At 32.7% G+C, this 23,677-nt stretch overlaps 1 protein-coding gene and 1 long non-coding RNA gene across 2 annotated transcripts in view; one reads left to right on the forward strand and one right to left on the reverse strand.

The window, feature by feature from the left end:
- The window catches only part of LOC149478710 (uncharacterized), a 124,260-nt gene extending 114,955 nt beyond the window's left edge, over positions 1 to 9,305 (forward strand). Inside the window, exons 2-3 of the long non-coding RNA XR_016317384.1 lie at positions 7,606 to 7,680; positions 9,185 to 9,305. This is a non-coding gene — a long non-coding RNA (uncharacterized LOC149478710). The remainder of the gene's footprint in view (positions 1 to 7,605; positions 7,681 to 9,184) is intronic.
- LOC149478717 (uncharacterized) lies at positions 1,606 to 22,809 on the reverse strand. Its single transcript, XM_089709046.1, has 2 exons — positions 22,588 to 22,809; positions 1,606 to 2,894 (listed from the first exon to the last, which is right to left on the reverse strand). Exons 1-2 carry the CDS (start codon positions 22,591 to 22,593, stop codon positions 1,920 to 1,922), a joined length of 981 nt encoding a protein of 326 aa, XP_089565172.1. The 5' UTR covers positions 22,594 to 22,809; the 3' UTR covers positions 1,606 to 1,919.
- Positions 22,810 to 23,677: the final 868 nt, after the last annotated feature.

The raw sequence follows: 23,677 nt of genomic DNA on the forward strand, positions 1-23,677 counted from the left end.
AAATAAACCGAACCTAGTATATCCAATCCCCATTTCACAATTTAACCACAATTTAACGGTTTAAAATTGGTACATACACTATTTATCTTTAAAATAATGCGTTAAAATTATGCTTCAAAATCAAACATTAAGTTACCATTTATGATATAATAATATTTAGACGGATTGCAATCTAGTGGGAATCTATTCCACGAGATTGTTTTGTTTCTAAATATTGTACCTCTAAGATTGTACCTATCAACTAATTAATTTTAAATACATAATCTCTAATAATATTTTCAGTTCTAGTTCAAGACCAGCTTGTTGAACCAGCAGTGAATGGGCTGATTAAGTTCTACTCGTACCTATTTACCAAGACCCCGAAATACTACATTTGAGTAAATATTTTCCGGCTGTACCAAAACGTTAATACTTTTCGAGCCTATTTAAAAAAAAGACGGGTTGCACTCCGGGAGTGCAGGCAGAAGTGAAAACTTGATTATTATCGTTCAGCATGTTTGATATTTTGGAATGGTATCCGTCTTATGCTACGGCCACACTACCTTACCGTCTACCGGGCTGTTACCGCAATAATTATGGCATTAAATTACCGTCTAAATTAATGCATGAACTGGTGTGGTTACACTAGAGTTTACCTAGATATGCCGGTAATAATTGGTATTTACCGCAGCAAAAATATTAGTTAATTAATATATAATATGGTTTCTGTAATAATTCATCAAGGATTCTTTTTTCTTTTTCAAATCATCTATTATACTTGGAAATGATAAATTTTGTTTGATCCGACATAAAAATCGATGTGTAGTAGATACACTGCGATTTTTATAGTTCTTCTGTCGGGTATCCCAAAGAGACGGTTCGGATTAGAATATACCTAATTCCAAAAATTCGAGCGCCATCGAGCGCTTTTTCATTGGGTATCATTTAATACTTTGATAAATTAAATTATTATTAATTTCACTAAATTATAATCAAAATAATTTATTACATTAGAAATTGTATAATTTATTATTAAGGTACATTATTAAGGGGCCGTCCATAAATTACGTGAGGTGGTTTTATTCAATTTTTTGACCCTTCCTCCCCCTGCACCTGGTGAGATGTCGTGAGATTTTATTGAACCCCTTCCCCCATCCCCCAATCTTACGTGAGATTTTTCTTAATGTGGGTTTCTTACGTTAACAATAAAAGCATTGATTTGTCATTGTAAAAAGAAAAAAAAAACTACTTCGTGCTTTTATTTACCACTAGTTAAAACTAGTAATTAATATTGCTGAAAGTTATAAGTGTAAAAATTTAACAATAGAATACTTAAATCGTAACCGTAAGATTAAAATCTTTAAGCATGTAAAATTTGGATTAAATGGAACAAAAGAGTATAATTTGCTTTGTTTTAATCAGAAATATATATACCTACGTTATATTTGTTGAGACCCCCTTGTCCCCAACGTAAGGTTTAATGCTATTTGATTCGACCCCCTCCCCCCTAAAACACATCACTTAATTTATGGACGTCCCCTAATTGTAAGTATTATTGTAACTATACCTACTAGTAATTTAGTACTACATATAAGTTTTGGAAATGATAAATGAAAAACCTCAATATTACTTTTAATATTTAATTTACATAAATATTTTACAAACGAGTCACAACTTAATTCTAAAACGTTCCTTTCACGCTTAACCCTGCTGTACACTTTTAAATCCTTTCAACAGATGTAATAAATAACAAGTTTTATGTAAAATGGCAACCTCGGTCAATAATTTATTGTGCATTCTAACAGTAGATGGGTACGGATTTATTATTATTAAAGGAAAGGTTTTAAAAATATACATTTTCAGAGATCAATCACATTAATCACACAATAACAACACAATATCACTAGTAACGGCAGTGGTGGTTGCAAATCAGCCTTTAATTAATTAGATCTTAAATCTACTGTTTCAAATCCTGAGTCGGATATTATTTTCGGTGACGATATGACTGGCGGTGTCTCTCTAGACAGGGAGACCTTCTTGTGCCTGGGCGGAGGAACAGGCGCGGGAGGTGCCGCCTTGGATTTCAATAGATTCTTTATCCTCATGCCACCTCTGTAGTAGTACAGGTACAATCCCGCCAGCAGCGCAAGCGCAATGAGGAGAGTGACGATGGCGACCACGACACCGTACCATGCGCTTCCCGAAGTCTCCTCGGGTGTTGGCACAGTTGGCCGTCTGCTCGGTGGCACGTACGTCGGTCTCGGTCTCTTGGTGGTCGTGGTGAAGCGATCTCCAATAGCTATATCTGCGCATGCCCTGAATTCCTCTTGCGGCCCACATCCGACAGCCCCTGTCCCGTTTTCACAAGTGCCCCAGTTATTCCCAGCAATATACCTCCATTGCAGCACGCAATGCGAACATTCCAAGCCTTCGGGCAACTGATATTTCATTTCATACACTCTATTTCCTTGATTAGGATAAAATTTAGAGGTATCTTTACCATCTAACAGTAATAGATGTTTGTCGAGACACTCCTGCGTGGTGCCTTTTGCCTCTTCGCACACACGGAATTCGAAGAAGCCGTTATGGTTTGCCGTTAACTCGACTTTAATGACGATAACATCTTTAGGAGCATATTTGCGGACGATGACTCCTTGGCCAAAGCGACCGCCTAGCTCGTGCGCTCGGGGCTGTGGCGAGTCCCAGGCGTCACCGCAGACACCGCATTTTCCATTATTCTTATTCCATTGTCTGGAAAATCCTCCGCAATAAAGTTCGTGGTCGTTGTAATTGTGCGGGGTGTCGAAGCCGTACCGCCACGCCGACGCTCGTGAGGGTGGTTCAATGAGTCTGCCGTGCCCTTCCACTTCTATTATAGTCAGGATGAAAACTAGAGCCAGTCCAGTCCATAGTATCTGTAACGAGAAAAATGACATATTAGTAAAAGAACATTTTGCACTTTTAAACGCGTGAATTTAAACAGCCTTGGCTTCAATTACAACAGATTTAACTTAATGAAATAAGAATAGATTTGTACGTGTTTTATTTATACGTCGTTTTAGAGTTTTTGCAACGTTTTCTCACGAGTCACGACTTATTAGCGTTTTTCTCTATGTTGCACGATCAATTTGAAACTATTCACCAAACTTAACATATTACTTATGTGTGTCAAATTCTTAAATTATCCATCTTACAAATTTTGTTAATGTACCGATATATATATAGAGATCTAAGTATTATTGAAAGCGATTTGCATTCAACAGTTCACAGAAATGGACTACTTAAAAATGAACCCCGACGAAATTGCTAAATAGACCTCTGAAAATGAAGCGTTTTAAATTTTGACACAGTTATCACGGTTTTTATTTGTGATGTAATAGTTTTTATTAGGTAACTTTCACTGTTACAATAAATACATTTTCTCAAGCTTCATAATCTCTGAGTGAAACTAATTGTTATGCTTGTTGAATTATGGGAGACTCTTGTACCAAATTTTATTATGTACATGGTTCATACGTAGATTTACGTGATTTTATTTAATCAGTTTAGTAACAGTTACAGAAAACTAAAGATAGTGAAATCGGTTAAGAGACTACAACCGCATCATCATATCTAATAATGTTCCTTAATAAAGAAATGTCTCGAAGGTTCCAGAAAAACAATCCGAATCATATCGCTATACCTTCGCGAGTTCCATTCAAAAAGGGCAAGGCTAGAAGTTTCTACATTGGCGATTAAGTATTTAATCATCATTAGGTACAACCGGGGTCAGTGACTACGAGTAACGAGTCGTGATGTAAGCAAGATTATCAAGAGATCATTGTTTTAACTGAGAATACTAATTTGCAGAGAACACGGTGAAACGAAAGATCGTGGAATAAGTTACTTGTGCTTGTAGTCGATGTCATTGACATTTCTTTTTCCAATTGTCCAGACGATCGCACATGCAATGCTGTGCATGTGATTGATGCTGGCTGAACATGACTTATTAGTTAATTACTTTTAATTTCTTTTTCAAGTTTGATAAGTGTGGACAAATTAGGACAGGCGACACTTATCCACTATCAGAAATATGTCCGTCTGATATTATGATATACATTTCAATTATTTAATAGTTTTGACGATGCAAACATTTTTGAGTACAGCTATTTCAAAAAAAACATGATTCTCAGCACTCGTTTTGCGTCTGTGGCTAACTGGCTAAGCATATGAGTCATCGTAATTTTAGTTTTTGTGTGTAATCTTAAATCTACATAGAACAAGGATCGCCTTGTCTTTGATATAGATAAATTATTACATAATATACACTGCTATAATAATTATACATATAATTAAGTACATTACAAATAAATATACATTATATAATAATAATTAAATATACATTATTGTTACAAAGGCTAAAGCCTAAATACTATTAAAGGCATAATCTATGTCATCACAATCAAATTAAATAAACTACGATTTGTAATGTGTTAAATAAAATAATAATGTATATCAATGACATAGGTAAGTTCATTTGAAAATCGCAGTACTTACACTTGCATTGCAAAAAAATGGTAAGCAAACAAAATTTGTATGTAACTGATGGATAACATGTTGTCTCCGAGTTATTTTAAAATAAATAAAATTGTTAAACCCATACTAAGTCCGGATAGTCAGCAAAAATAATATAACCTTGATTGAGCTATACAGTCGGTTCAAATCGAAACTGACTTCCGACTTCCTTCCTTCCAGTGACCAAAGTCACAATACTCGATATCAAACAAAGAATTACTACGTCACGATTACTATAAGAATATTATGAATATACACTTAAGATGTATTTTGTGCAACGTGGCTCTACTCTATTTTATTTATACATATTTATATTATGTACTAGCGGTCCACCCCGGCTTCGCCCGTGGTACATATTTACGTTTTCTCTACATAAGAACCATGCTCGTACTTCAAGGAATATAATAAAAAAAGAATTATCGAAATCGGTTCAGCCGTTCTCAAGTTATGCACTTACCAACACATTTTGGGATTCATTTTTATATTATAGACTAGCGGTCCGCCCCGGCTTCGCCCGTGGTACATGTTTACGTTTTCTCTACATAAGAACCATCCTCGTACTTCAAGGAATATAATAAAAAAAGAATTATCGAAATCGGTTCAGCCGTTCTCGAGTTATGCGCTTACCAACACATTTTGCGATTCATTTTTATATATAAGATAAAGGGGAGTTCAGGCTGGTTGCAGTTTCTCAAGGTAAACCTTCTCCTTGACTTCCTAACTATAGTGTCTATGTTTGTGGAGCAAAATTAAATACGAATTAATTAATTTCAAATGTTACATATTTTTGTAAATATAATTGGTGAATACGTTTTTGTACATTCTTTCATAATACAAGACGGAATTAATAACTTCCTATTTGGATATACTAATGTTAAAATTTATTACATCAATCGGTGTTCTCTTTCAATTAATTTGAGAAAAAAACCTTAAAATAAATAAGAATGTAAATAATAATTGAGCTATCGTAAAAAGGTTGATTCATCTATTTGATATGATTCCTTTTATTTATCGGCAAACACATAAATCTTATTTCCTAAACCTACACAATTTCTTATCTGAGTGGGTAGATCAAGAGGTTGTTGAACTTAGTTACCTAGATGTTAAAGATTTTTGGTAAGATTATAATTAATATATCTTTACCATTTCCGTAAAAGTGGCAAACTATTCCGTGTGACTAATAATATCAAACCGTGACCAGCGCGCCAAAACCGTAGCTGAGGTCGACTGTGTATTGTTTTGTTTCACAATCAAAGGGCCGAAATGCCATTGTTGCTATCACCATCCACAATACCAACATCCTTTCACAAACAGATAACTCTGTTATTGTTTCGCCACATTGCAATGCAATTGCTTCCATAGTTTATTCAATGAAATGCATTCTTTTGGGTATTATATTAGTATTGATAGTTGGTATATTATATCTTTTAATTGTAAGCCATTTTGGTAACTGAATATTTTATCTTGAGAAACAAAAACGAAGCGGAAAAAACGTAACTATTTTACTTCCTAAAAATTGTGACAATGAAGAAAAATTCCGAAACAGATTCCAACTGGATTCAAATTTAAAAAGTTATTGCTGTCATTTGCCGCCAGACAGTGTTGCCACACTTCAAAACAATTGGTGTTGTGTGGCAATCGGTCAATACGTGACGCACATGGCAAGTATATTTATGTACTTTGATTTTGCGATAAAATTGCCTTCGTGCTATATGTTGGGTAAGGTCTGACAGGGAATACCTGCAATGCAAAACGAATTATTTTACATATTATGATGTAATATTGGTTAAAAGTACGTGTACTTTATTTTTTAATTTCAATTCGACATTGCATTGCTCTATTAGGCAAGTAGAAACTAGATGCAGCCAACGACTTTATTTGCGATACCTGGTTAAAACTTAGCATATAATCAGACCAATTTCGCTTTGCTATATTTTACACAGAAAATCGGGAAAAATCCATCCCTCCGTCCAACCATTATGAACCTTTGTGCAAGGTTGGACGGATTGACATGAATTTCTTTTGAGTTTTACAGGCTTCAAGTAGAATTTCTATTGAATCCAGTAAAATAGTCATATTCAACCATCAAATTTGCTAAATAGGATTTATTTTAAGTAGATATATCATATATACTTAAGTTTATCTTATTAGATATGAGGAATGAATGTTATAACTATAACCATGTGATTACCAGACATCTCTTATAAATCTAAAGACATAATAAAACTCAGCGTGTCATTAACTTAATGTGGGCTAGTTTTATTAGCATTAATGTTGAGTTAAGGTCACAAGGAAGTATTTGGTGATCTGTAACAAATATTGTCACGTATTGGATGACAGGAATTGATTTGTATGCGTGCGATCATATCGTTTTCGCGGTGAGAATCGTGAAGGAAAGTGAAACTGAGCCTTGGCATCATGTTTGTAATTTTACACTTATGATATAACATGGTCAATTGTCGGTAGAAAACAAGTAAGAATCTGATCTATCAAATTGTACATTAAATAATGATATAAATTGCTGTTAAAAACCTTGTGTTTTATAAATATGAGTTCAGAATGGTTTTATAAGCTTAAATTAAGATTTAGGGTCCTACAGACTATAGAGTATAGACTGTAAGAAGGTTGTAATAGAAACGACAGAGAAGAGTATGCTGTATGAGCTGTTTCATATAAGAACAAACACTGATCAATCATGCATTAGGTAGGTACCTATTGAGTGTCTCCCTTTAATCCACTCTCTTTTTCCACTGGTTCGAAAATAGATACCTATTTATTTTAAGAAAAATCCATTTTATTAAACTAATTGATCAATTGAACAAAACTTTCGAACTAAAGTTTTGCTCGTTTTAATTTCCTTTTATTGATATTGCAATCGAAATATTTCATCAATTAAACTTTCACAACTTTCGCCGGATTAAAATTAAAATTTATATTTGTGTGAAAATGAATACGAATGTTTTATGGGTATTTATCAATTTCATATTTTTAATGTTTCGTTCGATTTCATGGTTTTTACCTAATTAACTCATTGGAATTTAGTATCTATTCGACCATCTTCACGTTTTAAAGTGAAACTTTTATTACATCGTCTCAAACTTTTTGGTCTGTGTAGCGCATGTCGCGTGTATCGCGGCTGCCGAGTAGGTGGGTCGATCAACTTTTAATGGTCCGACGGTACACGCATCATGTCCCTGAACGATAATTAATAAACATGAAATCATAAAGAGTTAAATTGGTTTTAATTATATTCTTTTTAATATTTTCTAACATTATTGTAAACAAAATTTTAATTGTTTTATTAATTTGTGCGTAGTTTCATGGTTGTCCAGCGACTAAATGCAATTTTCCAGTACTATCACATTTGTCCCCAAGCTACAATGCATTAACAAACTTCGCATCACGAACACATACTATCACGACCATAAATACCAAATACACTTCTTGTTTCAGTTAATAATTATTGACATAAAAACATACAAATAATTTTTTTTTATTGGATATAATACGATTTTCAGGCATTTTACTTTTGTCCCCATAAATCATCTACATGGCACAGGTCTCACAGACAACCGTAATTTAGTTATGAAAACAAAACACAGATGGCGCGGTAGATTCCTAAACAACAAGCTAAACACAAAAATTAACTGTCGGGCTCAAACGCCATTTTGATTTGTATAAAATCACGGCAACAGTCGTCCGAGCAACGTTGGTGAGTGTGGGGTGGCTTTATTGTCAGTCCGTCAGACAACTGTGATTAAAACATAAGTACTTGATGCATTGTTATCAATTATACTACACGAGATGCGCTTTCGTCTATAATTTAGTGTGAGCTGAGATTAATATATAAAATAACAATAGTATTTGCTTGGCGGGTCAAAATTTTAAAAATGTCCCGCGGACAACCAGTCACTTGGCCAACCAAAGTGGTTGTACCATGGACAATTTGGTTGTCCCTAGGACAATAATTATATAAAACTTATACTTTAACAGTTAAATAGTTCATGTTTTGTTTATTACTCGGCTGTTTCGGGAACACATTTTTATTACGCAATTTTATGTCTAGTTTAATTGTAATTTTAACATTTCAAAAATCAAGACGACTAAGATGTCCCCATATGAAAATCACATTATACTTCATTCATTCAGTTATATCGAGAATCAGTTCATTTTAATTAAGTAAAATCAATAATACGATACGTAACAAGCTCGCCTTAATAGTTTTTTTGTAAAAAATATCACTATTTCCGCTTTACTGAAACTTTTTTATATATGAAACATTGTTTGGTTGTTCAAAAGACATCATTCGTTTCAATTTTAATAAAAATATTTCGTATTTTGGGTGTAAATAGAACAAATATCAAAATATTATTTATTATTTAATATTAGAAGAATTTATTTTAATTCTGAAGGGAATTTAACATTTAAAAAAGTACTATTGTGTAAGTTGTCCAAAGGACATTATTTCCCGTGAATAGATCGGTTCGTGAAGTTAAATCCACAAATGTATGTAATCAACATCACTGCTGCCTATATAATCTTAATCTACGAAGAATTATCTTCTAAATGAAATAGTAAAATGCTGAAAATTAAGTTAAAAAAAAAATACGAGAAAATTATGATCGGGACCTTTAAAAATTGATTGACCCAGGTATACCTACTCGGCAGCCGACCGACACGCGACATGCGCTACACAAAGCAGTGTTCGGAACCGTTCGAACAGTTTCACTTTTACCGTGGTTTCATAAAACCACACAACATTTTTTTAACTACGTATCGTCACACAAATAATCTTGTTTATATATCACTAACAAGTGACATACAATGTCCAGTGTCCAGTGTGTTTCCAGAGGTCAGAGTTACGTTTTTGTAGACCATAAATTAGTATAAAGTATAAACATCGACTACCTATATTTTCAACATTTTCAAGGAGATAGAGTTTAACCAACTGTGGTTTGACCACGGTTTAACTATTGTTTTATAATTATAAATTTCACAGAAGTTGATATTTGCCAATGTTCTTCATTCATTCTAATTATATACGGGTGTTTGTGCATCTTTGTGGAAATTGTAATTGGTTATCGATAATTTCAAGGGTGCAATGTAGGAATGTGTTATGTGACATTATTATTCATTACTTTTTTTCTTATGCAGATTGCTTCTTATTATGCTACATTATGTACAATAATTCATGCGTATGTAGGTATATTGTAAGTACATAGAGGGTTACCTAGGTACGTGTTTTTTTGCTCTGCTTTTATGTGGCTTTGCCATGTGTAAATTATACTGTTTTAAAATGAAACTATTTCTAAAACATAAAAACACTAAAGTAGAAATTAAAATATTTCAGATATTTTTGATATATGTAACAGGATTTGGGAATAAATTGGTAGTACGTAAATGATATAGATACCTAACTAAATTGTTGTAGTTTCCTTAATTATTAAGAAATATGTATAACTTGTTTTATTCACATCTTCCGCATTTTAATGTTAACCATGACATACGACTTTATTAATGATATAAGAACCACGCAAAATGGTATCAATCAACCCACATATTTTTCACAAATCTAACCTCATTATCTTATATTTGCGTCGATTTTGACCGGTTTTCCAATCTACTTTAAAGTGTAAAATGTTAATTGATACGGTGACCAGGATGGGCATAATATATGGACATAATATCAATGTATACTACGCACAAAAAGTTGATAGACGGCAATTCACATAAAATCAAAACGACGCCGTATATTTTTTTGTAATAATTCAAGATTCATTCTTATTCAAAAGTAACTAGTTAATATTAAAAGAGTTATAACTACAATAAAAATTAAATAAAAAGGATACTAAATACCTTCTTTTCTTAAAAAAACCATAATAGGTATGTAAACTAGGAAACATGTCGTTTAAAGTTTCTCTTAAAGAAAGGCAGCAATTTGGTTACACGCAAATTGCCACCATTAGAAAGGGATAGTGATAGTTATTTCAACAAGTTATGGGGTGAAGTAATGATATGGTAGGTGGGAAGTTGCGCGATCTACATAGTATACGTAATAAACGTCGGTATATCTTATATAATAATTAATTATTGTCACAAGAAACAAGCTATCGTAGGATTAAAATAATATTTAGCAAGACCTCTTATTAATACCCATGTCTTTACTCTCGTGGAAGTGGAAGGATTTAGGAGAGCCGAGAGTAATATTATTGTAAGTCATCATAAGGTAGAACGCGATTATTAGTCCTACACTCGAAAAAAGTTATGCATGAATTATTTACCTACCTCACATTTTTAAAGAGCTGCTAAGTAGATGTCTAGGTGGCCGGTAGCGTAAAATTGTGATAAAATCGCAGCACTTATATATATGCAAATTAATATAATAACGAACGTGAACATATCGTTATGAACTTAGATCATTAAGTAATGGATAACACACGCAGGCGTTTCCCCTTTTGCCGAGGTATAAGATTATTCGAATCGAAAAATCTTATGCTTTCATAAAAACTACTTGCGTAATCGATTACGAACACTCTGCGTATTCGTAAAACATCGAAAGGACGTCTGCGAGTGCTCCGCTAAAAATGCCGTTTTGCACTGTCAAGTCTTGCAGAAGCAATTCAAACATGTCGAATATTAAAAAAGATGGAATAACCTTTCATTTGTGTATATTTTTTTATTTTTTTAACGTACATTTCTAATTAAATGCAATTTCTAATAATCGTCGATGTATCGTTTAGCGATATGATCAAGACAAATAATCGAGTCATGTGTGTACTCGATCATTGATGCGGCCTCACGAGACTATCATGGAAAGAAAATATACAAATTTAATCTTTATGAACTAAGCGATAAAGTTGAATTTAGAACGCGATATTGAACCGCACTCCCCACGAGACTATAAAGTGATGTAGCGAGACTATCTTGAAGAGAAAATATACAAATTTAATCTTTATGAACTAAGCGATAAAGTTGAATTTAGAACGCGATATTGAACCGCACTCCCCACGAGACTATAAAGTGATGTAGCGAGACTATCTTGAAGAGAAATTCAAATTTAATCTTTATGAACTTAGTGATAGAGTTGAATTTAAAAACTCGTCGCTTAAAAGGTCGTTAATTTTTACGACTTTCTTAGTGACGGACTGCTTTTAACTTGAACGTCGATAAAAAAATATTTTTCTAAGTATAATTTGAAATGAGATGAGAATTAATCTTTATTATACATATTAAAATTTTACACAACTGCATAAAAAGGAGTATAATGTTTATTTTGTAAGTCTTGTATATATTTATTAAAATTTACGCTCGGTTACTTTTAACTGGCAGAACATTTTAATGGTACGGAACCCTTCGTGCGCGAGTCCGACTCGCATTTAGCCGTTTTTTTTTGTAATGTTAATCTTGTAACCTTTCTATTATGTAATCTATACTAATATTATAAAGCTGAAGAGTTTGTTTGTTTGTTTGAACGCGCTATTCTCGGGAACTACTGGTCCGATTTGAAAAATTCTTTCGGTGTTAGATAGCCCATTTATCGAGGAAGGTATATATCATCACGCTACGACCAACAGGAGTGGAGCCACGGGGGTGAAACCGCGCGGAGCAGCTACTTTATTTATATGTATGTACGAATATTGCGTATATTTCAGATTTACAAAAAATCCTGCTTTAAGGCTAAGGTGGATTGAATGCTGTGGGAGAAAATCAGAATGGACACCTTGGTACAGAAATAATAAAAATTTCTGGACCGATATTTATTTTATTGAATATAATATGTGATGTGTTGAATAAATACATATTCAAATACAAATAAAATGGCGTTTTATTGTTTTTTCGTATGCATATAATAATGATGAAAACGTTACAAATGACCTGTGTAGTATTTTTTATGAATATAATATTAATGTTATTTCTAATTTCAACAAAATTATTATTTTTGTAATATCGATATGGTTACATCCCTTTAGAGCGATTGTATTATTACGTATATGTATAGAGATTTTTCTGTGTAATCGATGTATGTGTGCAAAAACATGCTAGTCTGTCCATTTTGTAATAGTTTGAGTTTGTAAAGACACAAATTATTTTTGTGAATGTGTGATTGTGTTTCAAAGTGTGAGTTACCCTCCCCGCACCAAAACCGGCAGAAAGTTTAGTTAGAACATTTGCCAGCGTGCTCCATCCATTACTTAATGATCTAAGGTTATGAAATAGGTGTAACCGGCCATTGTTCAATTGATTATTTAACTTAAATTTGAAACCGTACATAAACAAGCAAAACAAATAAAATTGTAAAAATAACTCATGATGAAAATAATGTGACCTTTACCTATTGACAATTTTTTCCTAATTGATTAAATAATAGTAATAGAAATCGATAGTCCCTATGATTTGATCCGAATATGGTTTTAATTCAAATTTAATTGACATGTGAAACGATAATAAGATACCAAGTAGGCATAGGTATTACAATAGGGATATTATAATAGGACACGTCTTAACTCTATATGGTAACCCCAAAGACTAAATAAAGCACCATATTATAGACATCCGAAAAGTGAAAGCTAAGTTCAAATTTGGTATTGAATAATTTTAATTGTGAGAAAATAACATTACTAGATACGCACAAATAATTACTGCAATAGTTGCTAATCTTACTTCCTGTGAATGTTTGTTTAAATTATCAATTATCATGTTGGATAACAATGGTTAATCAACGGAGGTTTGAGAAGAAAGTTTAAACGTGGTTTAAACATTAGGCTTGATGATGGTTATGTCACACTTCACACGTTTATGTTAAATCTCTTTGAATTTGCCTATTATTAGAAACCTATTTCCACAGATGATATCTTATGTTTACTTTTAGTTACTTAACGAAGCACAATGTCTGATGTAGGCACATTTATTGAAGTCAAAGTTATCAATATATTCATAGTTGATACTAATTCTTGCTGTTTCCTGAACTAGTTTATTACTTTCATCCAAGCCCTTCTCTTACAAAACTTCATAAATACAATATTTGGTTCAATTCCTAATAGCCAATAACACAAAAACAAATGATTTCGTTGAATTTAGTGCAAGGTAACATTTAAATGCTAAGTGAATGTTCAGAAACAGCACTCAAGTATCTCAATAAACGACAATCCAGTTCTGTAGAAATTGCTAATGAACACCTTCGAGGGAAACGCAGTGTTTATCCATAAATCAATTATAGGAAACAGAGGTGGAGTTGTTATGCTTGTTTGTTATCGTAATATTGCTTGGTTATTTACTATTGGTAACAATTGTTACATATTTTACAAATAATGTCATGTTCTATAATGCTTCAATACATAATATAATATGTAGGTACCTATATACATATAGAAATTGTATGGTATCGCGCGGTTTCCCCACGAAACCGAAAGATCGGAATTGAGTTAGTACCTATGTAATTTTAGAGCTCATGTATGTATATCATCTAATGTATAGGTAGCCTATGTGAAAGAGTCACAAAAATACATGTAGGTAGGTAAGTACATCATTTAAGCAGGTTAACGACTTCTAGAGTAAAGTTTTCAACTGAAAAGGCTTAAACATAAAATGAGTAAATTTAAATTAACATAAGCATAATCAGTTAAATATTTAGCTAACGAATGTTACTACATTATATAATGATTAAATATGTAATTAAGTTGCACAACTTATCGGAACTGTTAAGGTTTTTAACGAAGTGATTAACTTAATAACGTAATACGTTTTAGACTATATCTACTTATGTGTAATTTATAACAAAGTAATTTATTGTTTTAATATAATATGCTTACTATTAGGTGTAACAAAGACGGTTGAATTCTGCCAACTCTGGCGCTAAACTGAGTTTATCTAGGTAGGTACTAGGTACGTTAAGAAGTAGAGTGCATATTTATTTACTACGAAACTCAAATAATTTTGGATTGAATGAAATGATATCTTCTACTTGCTAAATAAGGGAAGGGGACAAGGCACGGTTTATCTTCTTCTAAAAATTCTCAAAAAATAAATCAGATCAAACAATATGAAAATTTCAGAAACATCTTCCACGCGTTTCAAACGATTTTGGACAAGTGTTGTATGCAAAGACATTATCGTATGACGTATCCAGTAAAATGTAAATATATTTCATCCACTGACACGCAAGAAAAGTGGTCACGCTGAAACAATGTACCTAAACTTGGTATAAATAATAGCCACGTGGTTAGATAACCCACTAGAAGGAAAGTACTTGTTACAATTTGTAGACTGTATCGTCTATATTACTGTGTATATTTATACACACGCGAGTGTACATGTATCGATGTAATTTCGACATTTAACAGACAACTGACAACTTAAATAACACTATGATTGACTGATAATTGGGGTAGTGTTGGGGTAGAGGAAATGCTTTTCAGAGAACTTATGTGATAACGATTAGAACTACTAGGATTAATCGTCAGTTTAGATAAAACATACCTACATACGGTAGGCCGGTAGGTACATAAAATATTTACCTAATCTTCTTATATATAAAAATGAATCGCAAAATGTGTTGGTAAGCGCATAACTCGAGAACGGCTGAACCGATTTCGATAATTCTTTTTTTATTATATTCCTTGAAGTACGAGGATGGTTTTTATGTAGAGAAAACGTAAACATGTACCACGGGCGAAGCCGGGGCGGACCGCTAGTATAAAATATATTAAACATAATAAATACAATTATTACATAGCTTATACTTTGTGGTATGAAATTCAAAGAGGATATAAATTTTCAACTTTCTATATTCATCCTATTTATATTTTTAATGTAGGTAGAGGTACCTATAATTTGTATGACCCTAACATACAAAAGCAAAGGAATTAGGTACATACTGCATAGTAACAGTTAAAATTCTACGACAGTATAGTGCATGAGAAATGCCAGTAAAGACTTTGAACTCTCCTAGGACATAGCTTACTTCCATTACCTAGATTAAGTTTAAATAACATTTTACATTCAATAAGCCGTCCTTCTTTTATAACGAAGCTATGAGAATTGAGAACCTAATTATGTATCGTAGATAATATCTTTATTGCTATAATCGATTGTTTCGTTAGTTTAATTTGACGATTAGCCTTCTACGCAGTATCAAATTAATATTTTTGCCTTTAGAAACGATTCAATTACGAAAATAAGAATAGTGGTAGACAGGTTTGTTTATTACATCTCAGACTCCACCGTCGATCAGATTAATATTAGTACTAACGTCTCAACAAATAGTATTTAAAATTCTTTAAAAAGTCTTTAATTTCCACTAAGGAATTAATTTTATACAAACCCTGTATATACTTCAATGTAAACATACGAAGTACCGTTGCAACTTGCAGTCACTCTCGCGACGCGGACGCGTAGCGGGCGTAGGCCGCGGAGTTGCCAGTTGGTTGATATATTATTTTTATTACATGGCAATTAATACTCCTTGTCGTTATTAGCTAACATCTATATTTTCAATAACACCGCATCCCGTAAATAAGTGACGAGGATATTGCGTGTGATCGTGTTAGCGAACGCACGAACCATTGAGCGTGAACAATCCGCTTCCACGAATGCTCTGCAGCTTTCTTTCAGACGTTTTTATACATATTATATAACCGTAAAAGTAATCTATATTCATATCGGAGTTTAAAAACAATTTACATGTACTATTCGTTTTGTTGGATATTGTTGACTTCGAATTATGTTGAGTAATGTAATCGTAACACGTTAAATGTTCATATATATATAAATTACATAAATTACTTTCTTTAAATATTTATTCGTTGTATATTATCTAAGAACAAAAAGTATACCTATTTCACTTTCATTATATCAGAAAATGCATTAATAATAATAAGTACCATTTACCTATACTTTGAACATTATAATTAGGTTGGACGCGGCTTCACTGTATACCTATTGTATTCCTACATCTGAGTCATTAACCTAATTCTTAAATATTAACTCTATTTCCACACAGAAAATAACAGACTACATGTGAATGTTAATTCAAACAATCAGAAAGTTAATAAGTTATAACAATGGTGACAAAAACCACAGGAATGACTTCCAAATATCAATCGAAGTCCATACACTGAGTCATTTTATGAGTCACTACTCACTTGTATTCGTATATTACTAATGATTGAAATAGTTCAAATAAGCATTTTATGAAATAAAATACTACTTATATCCGTAATCCATTATGAATTCAAAATCCTCGAGAAAAAAAAATAGATCCATTGGACATAAAAAAAAAGTTTATCCTTAAAACATCTGGTAAAATGTGAATTTTAAAATTACATAAGATATCTATGACGTTTGAAAAAAGTTTAAATCCCTTTTTTCATTGCGACTGCCGTAGAGCATGGGCGGCGACCCCAGTCCCCAGTCCCCACCAGCTTGAAGTTAAGCTTCACCTTCTACGCGCTCATCAATTAATAAAATTGCATCCTTCAAGAAACGTGCACAAACACGTTTAAAATAATACATTTCAATGTACCACATATTTTTTTTTATAAATACCAATCTAAAATGGAGACGAGCAAAATACGAAAGAACTGATTATGTTACAGTAACTGTGTAAATTTCATGGTCCAGTTATACTTGTCCGTTTCCGGTTAATTATAATTGATTTATTTATTAACTAGCCCACGTAATCTTTTCAAGTAATATAGTTAAATAATATCGCATAGATATAAATATATTATTGATAATAAGATGCTTATAAATAAGTTATTTAACTACATTTAAAATAGCGCTCTTTGGCTCTTCTTTTTTTTACAAAATTATTTGACCAAGCCAGTATTTAGGTATCGATTTTATCTTCACTGTGTAAAAGTGTGTGACCCGGACGAAGCCGGTACAAAGTGCTAGTATAAAGTAAACATTCCAAGTAAGTATATATTTTTCTAAGTAGTTATTCGTCAGAGACAAAAAGCAGTTATATTCTACGAAAATCGAATGATGGATCGCAATGATAAAAAATATGTTTAAAATACCTCCTATAAAGCCAGAGACAGTCATTAAAAATTAAAATAGTAAAAACTAGTTATTTGAATAAAATTTGACGTCGATTCCGGAAGCGCAGATTCTCAATCTAATAAATTATTTTTAATTAATTCTAAGCTTGAATAATACTGCGTAAGCACGATCACAGAAACTAATATGTGCGTAAGTGTTCCCCTATAACAACATATTTAAGACTAATATGTATTTGCTAATAGATACGTCTAGAAGAATTCTTCTGAAAACTAGTTTTTTTATATACAAAATATACCCTTATAATATACGTCAAAGAATTTTGAGTAGTGATAACAAATTCATTTCAAAACCTAAGGCGCGGGTCAAACACAAGCGGCGCGGGCGCGGGCGTGCCATAAGCGCACCTCTTGAATCTGTTTTGCACCACGTCCTTCTTATACATTTTGTATGAAAGAATTTTGGAAAGGCGACGAGGCGGCACGCCACGGTTGCGCCGCGGGCGTACCGCAGGCGTACCGCAGGCGCGCTTCCCTCATCGCATCCAAATAGAGGTCAATTCACGGTCATACACAATCAAAAACAAATCGGGTGGTAGTAGACCGGGAGATACTGACACAAAATTTCGAGTCATTTGTCTGTTACAATTTTTACAAAAAAAAAATTTGCAGATTTTCGGCGGTATGGCGACCATTTGGAATCGTCCGAAAAGTATGGCATGGCGATTTTCGTAAATGGCTGCACGACGATGGTTACCTGTGCAAAAGTTAGCCTGGTACAAATGGTTGAATTGTTTTTTTTAAATCAACACATTCGCGTCGGTATGGCGGGCTGTAAGTCACACCGGAAAAGTATGGCATGACACTACCGCCTACTTCTTTTTTATGGGCTATCGGTAAATTCTAAATTTTTTGTGTTACAAATCGTTTGACTTCGCTATTTTTCCGACGAGTTCGACTAACGCCCACGCGTCTAAGCCGCCGGTACCAGCGTTCACACCATCGTTTTTCTTTTTGTCATTGCGTACTAAGACCCCTGTAGAACCGCCATCCTGTTACAAATGACTCGAAATTTTGTGTCAGTATCTCCCGGTCTATAGGAGACGGTAGCCTGTCAGTCAAAAATGTGTTCTCTCTGTGTGGAATTATATAGAGCTGCTATTACATACCCTTCTTCGTTTTGTTTTTAAAGGTGAATTGAATTAATCGATGAAATGATTTACACAGGTGATGGCAGTAGGGAAAGTGAAAATGAAGAAGAGCATAATGAAAGTTCCCATGTATTTACAATGTCAGAAATAAAGATAATCCTGATTTTGATTGTGTTTTTTATTTATTTGTAATTGTAATAATATTGTGGAATGATCAGTACTGTAAATACTTTTGAACTGAGATTTTAATGATAAGATTTATATGGTTTAAATGTAAACCTGTGTTTGAAAACCATATTTTATCTATACTAATATTATAAAGAGGAAAGGTTTGTATGTATGTATGGTTTTAGACCCTGAGAAAGAACATAGGCTACCTTTTATTGCGAAATATGTACCACGGGCGAAGCCGGGGCGGACCGCTAGTACAATATAAATTTTGTGTTATTTTAACCTTCTTTTCTTCCATCATTACACCAGCACTACTTTAAAATTACTTTAAAAGTACTATAAAATTTTCCAAGTAAATTCCAACATTTTCAACAAAGATATATTTGCAATCGTGGGGTTATCAAAACAAAATCGTTACTTTCAAATTAATGTTAATCTCTTTTAGCACAAAAAACATAATTTTACTAAATTATGCATGAAGAAAATGCATTTAACCACTCTATATAAATATCATTTTCGGACGCCAACAGCGCGCCCGAGGCGCGCCGGCAGCGCGCCCGAGGCGCGCCGGCTGGCGCGCCCGCGGTGCGCCCGATGCGCGCCGCGCCGCTTGTATATGTCCCGCGCCTAAGAAATCACCATTGTATAGTCTCTACATAAATTTTACGTACTCAAATAATTATCTATACCTAAGCGTTTGCTATTAAGATTCAACCTTGCATGTTTTTGTTAATCATACAATTATTCCTATTTAGGAAATAAGTTGAAGCGTTAATAAATATTTTTTTGAGAGATGATTATCAAGGAAATTAAGACATGGGACATCTACGCATATTGTACTGCTTACACGAAATCAAAGATTTAAAATTATAATATGAAGGCAAATGTACCTCATCATCTGTGCATAGTACTATGTATCATATTTATCTTAAATTTAAATATTATTTTAAAAGTCAGATTTTTTATTCACAAAGAATTATTGCTGAGTGCAAATATTGCCATTCAAATTTCAATATTTTATGCAATGATCTCTATCTATTATAATTATATTTTTTTCAGGAAGAGTAATAGAGCGAAATGTAAAATATGAAATGTTGTTTCAGGTAGATCTCATCTGGGATAGTGAGTAAAGCGGTGGCTGTAGATCTAGAGCGATCGCTGGGGCGCGCCCGGGCGCCAAAATGCATAACCAAGATAATACCTATTAAGTAGTCGTTTGAATTAACAAGATTTTGATATAGATGTTCATCTTGTTGGTAAATAGCAAAAAATTTGTGCTTTAGTACTAGATACTCGGAAAAGACGTTAAAATATTATATTATGGTACATTTTCTAAGGGGCGTTTACTTTCGGCTCTACCCTCAATGCGACATTTCGGCTGGCACCAAAAGTTTTTTTTACAAAATACTCGTGTAATTTGTATTTATATAAATTGAAATAAACCAAATTCTTGTATAAATTTTGTTCGTTTCAATATTATACAAAGTTGTAGTTGCCTACTTGTCTTTCTAAAACAAAATCAATGCTGTTGCCCTGAATGTTCATTTAATATTGAATATTGATATCAGATTCTCTAAATACGGTACGACTATATAGAATAAGGGCATATCACACTGAAGCGAACACTGACCTCCGTTCACTTTATCGATATTATTACTATATATTTTTTATATCAAACTTGCCCGGAGAGCAGATTGATTCGTCATCAAGCATCATTTACCGTGAAACTGTGAATGCCAATCGCATGATTCGCTGATTTAACAATTTTAGGGTAAAATTTAACCTATTAGACAATTTTAGGGTATTTTTTTTTTGTAGTAAGTAAATTATAGATGTCTCTTTTTTTACAAATTTCTATACCTACGCCTTAGAACCTACGCATAAAGTGTAGGAACTAGGAATTCCGAATTTTTGGAATTCTCTACAAAATGCTTTCATAATTTTTTTTTAATGAAAATTCTTAACTACCAGTTTGTTTATTGAAATTTGGCTGGTATAGTCAGTTTAATTTCATAGAGTTTGTACCTACCTATTATAGATTGAGAAAAAATACGTAGGTAGGTAGAGTAGAAAACTACCAAAACTCTCATTTCCAAAATACGTATTTGTATCACATTTATGATCATTAAAAACCCCGTATTTTGTAATTTAGATATAGGATATTAAATTTACATATAATATTAAATAATTAAATTAATCACGTCATTAAGAATAAAAAATCGTAGATTATTAATTCATAGCTTCTAATTTATATAGAGCAATTACAAACTAATCGTATCGATTATTTAATAAAATCATTAAATATGTAGTTAGGTAACTAGGTAAGTACCTATCTCTTTTTTAATTTAAATTTAAGTTTATGGGTGCATCAAATATCAATGCTCATCACAATTAAAATTATAGGTATATTATAATTTCTAATACCTATTCTATTTTGTCCTTCCTAATTCATATTAAGAAAAAATTAGCTTTAGCTCAATCAAGTCAGGCTTCCTAACACGTATAAAAACTAGGTACCTACGTAGGTATGTTTGTGTATTTTGCTTTACATAGTGATTAGTTTTTTTTTTAATATTTTGCCAAGATACAAATAGCCTAAATTCTAAGATCGTGTGAACGTTTCAAGGATGCAAAACAATTAACTACCTATAACATAGGTAAATCTAAAAACATTTACGCTTTTGGGCAGTCATGTACAAAGGATTGCTAATCTTGATCATCAAGAATGTGACGAAGATCTCTCCAGGCAGTTTTCGTGTTTGCGACAGTTTCGTGTAAGAAATTCATGTAAACGTTTTTATAAGTCCATAGATTATGTTCTAAATAAATATGATTGTTTTATTAAATTCCTTTACAGGTAATTTTCGTATTTCTTTTCTGCTTTAACTAACCTCTAATTCTTATGTAAGGAAAATGGAAATATCTACCAAAAGAACAATAGTTATCTGTGAGACCAAAGCGAACAAAAGCTTGTAAATCTGCAAGTAGTAAAGGCGATTGCTTAAAATGTAGTTTACAATCTAAGAATGCAGGTCTCGGAGATAATGTTGCAAGCCCTAAGCCTATATGTAGGTTACCTATAGCTTTAGATTTAAAACCACTTAAAGATCAAGTAACGCTTTCTTTACCATTGTTTCATACAATGAGTAACAAGTTTCGCACGAGAACTTATCGCCACTTTATAGTTTTTTCTTTAATATTCAAATGTGAAACGACACAGTCGCTTTTCTACTTTCTCTATTGATCGTTGAATATATTTCGAGCATTGTTTAGGCTGACCTTAGTCATTTTTTATGATATGAAGGCATTTTTTTAATGTATAATTTTACTATTATTCAAAATACGGTTGAAATCAATATTTCTCTCTCTACTTTTTACTATAGAGTTAAGTATAAGTAGGCTTAATAGAAAGATAATGGCCTCATTAGAAAATCTATATGTAGTAATGTTTAAAAACTGCTAATAAGAATATTAGAATAACCAATAGTTACATAATTAGAAATTATGAAAAAATACGTTAATTTAAATGTTGCCACAGTTATTATTTATTTTCAGTTGAGTTATTCAGTTTACCTGAACTTTTGGTTTTTAGTTTGAACTCCAATAAACGATTACAAAACAAACTATTTTGCTAATAGCTAATTTATTTCAATGCCACGACATGATTTATTTTTAGCGTCAATGCACTTTTTAACTGCTGAAAAAAACTGAGAAACAATAAACGGGTTACTTACTTTCATATTAAGGCTTTCTTCGCTTTCGTATCCACGACTATTATAAAATGGCCACAAATCACTTTCTTTTTAAGAATTTAACTTAATCACAACACGGAACTGGTTTTGCTAGTCTTTGTAACACGAATACGTCGATCCACCTCGACAGCCAGCGTTCAACTGGTGAAAAAACGTAAATAACTAAATAAACAAAATACTTTCTCTCGGCCGCGTTTTGACCGCGCTGCTGCGTGGGCACTGTGGGCTAAGTGAATTCTGCTCCCCTGTCGGCTGTCCTGTCACAAATGTTTTTGCCGTTCTGTAGGTCTATCGATGCATAACTATCCGAGGTGATAAAATGACAATTACAAATCTAGGGCACGTCAACGATTTACTTTTCAAGGTGGTGCGTAATTTGGAAACTGAAGTGTTGTTTACCTTATAAATCATAGAGACTTTCACTTAACTTTCCAAAAAGGAGCAAAGGGTCAACACTATAATTGTCCATTTTAAGAGTACAGCACCTATTAAGATTTCGGTCTGATTACATTTTAGTACTATTTACGAATGTAATGCCTTTATTATTTATCGTTTATGTTCCTAGGTAGAGCATATTATTGTAACCGAATATTTTATTAATTGCTAAGGTATCAATTTTATGTGGGGTAGAAACCAGATGTCCTTCGACCGACAGGTGTCCCTCTAGCAGGCGTTCACATGGATACCTAGATTATAAGCAATTAAAATAAATAAAATTTAAGTAGACTTTTTTTAGAAAACGTAGAGTACCTACTGTTTGGCGTACGAAGAGAACGAATAGGTATGTTTTTATCTTACAGAAATTGTCCAATATTAGAATAATTAACAACTTACAAGTACAACTTTGCTTATCGTTTGGAAATTTAATTTTACATCTACACAGCTTGTTTAAAACGTCTTTGTTAGTTTAATAAGTTTCTAGACTAACCTGGAAATACACTTCAACAGCTTATAGTTGCTTATTATATTCCGATAATAATTAATTTTGAAATGCAAGACTTTGGAGATAATTTTCTGATAACACCAATACACATACAATCAGTTTGCTATTTTATTGCGCTTTTCCTTGATG

This window comes from Colias philodice, chromosome 21, assembly GCF_061535455.1.
Source record: "Colias philodice isolate Cphi_HAF_F1 chromosome 21, ilColPhil1 Martin Lab GWU primary, whole genome shotgun sequence".
Classification (NCBI taxonomy): domain Eukaryota; kingdom Metazoa; phylum Arthropoda; class Insecta; order Lepidoptera; family Pieridae; genus Colias; species Colias philodice.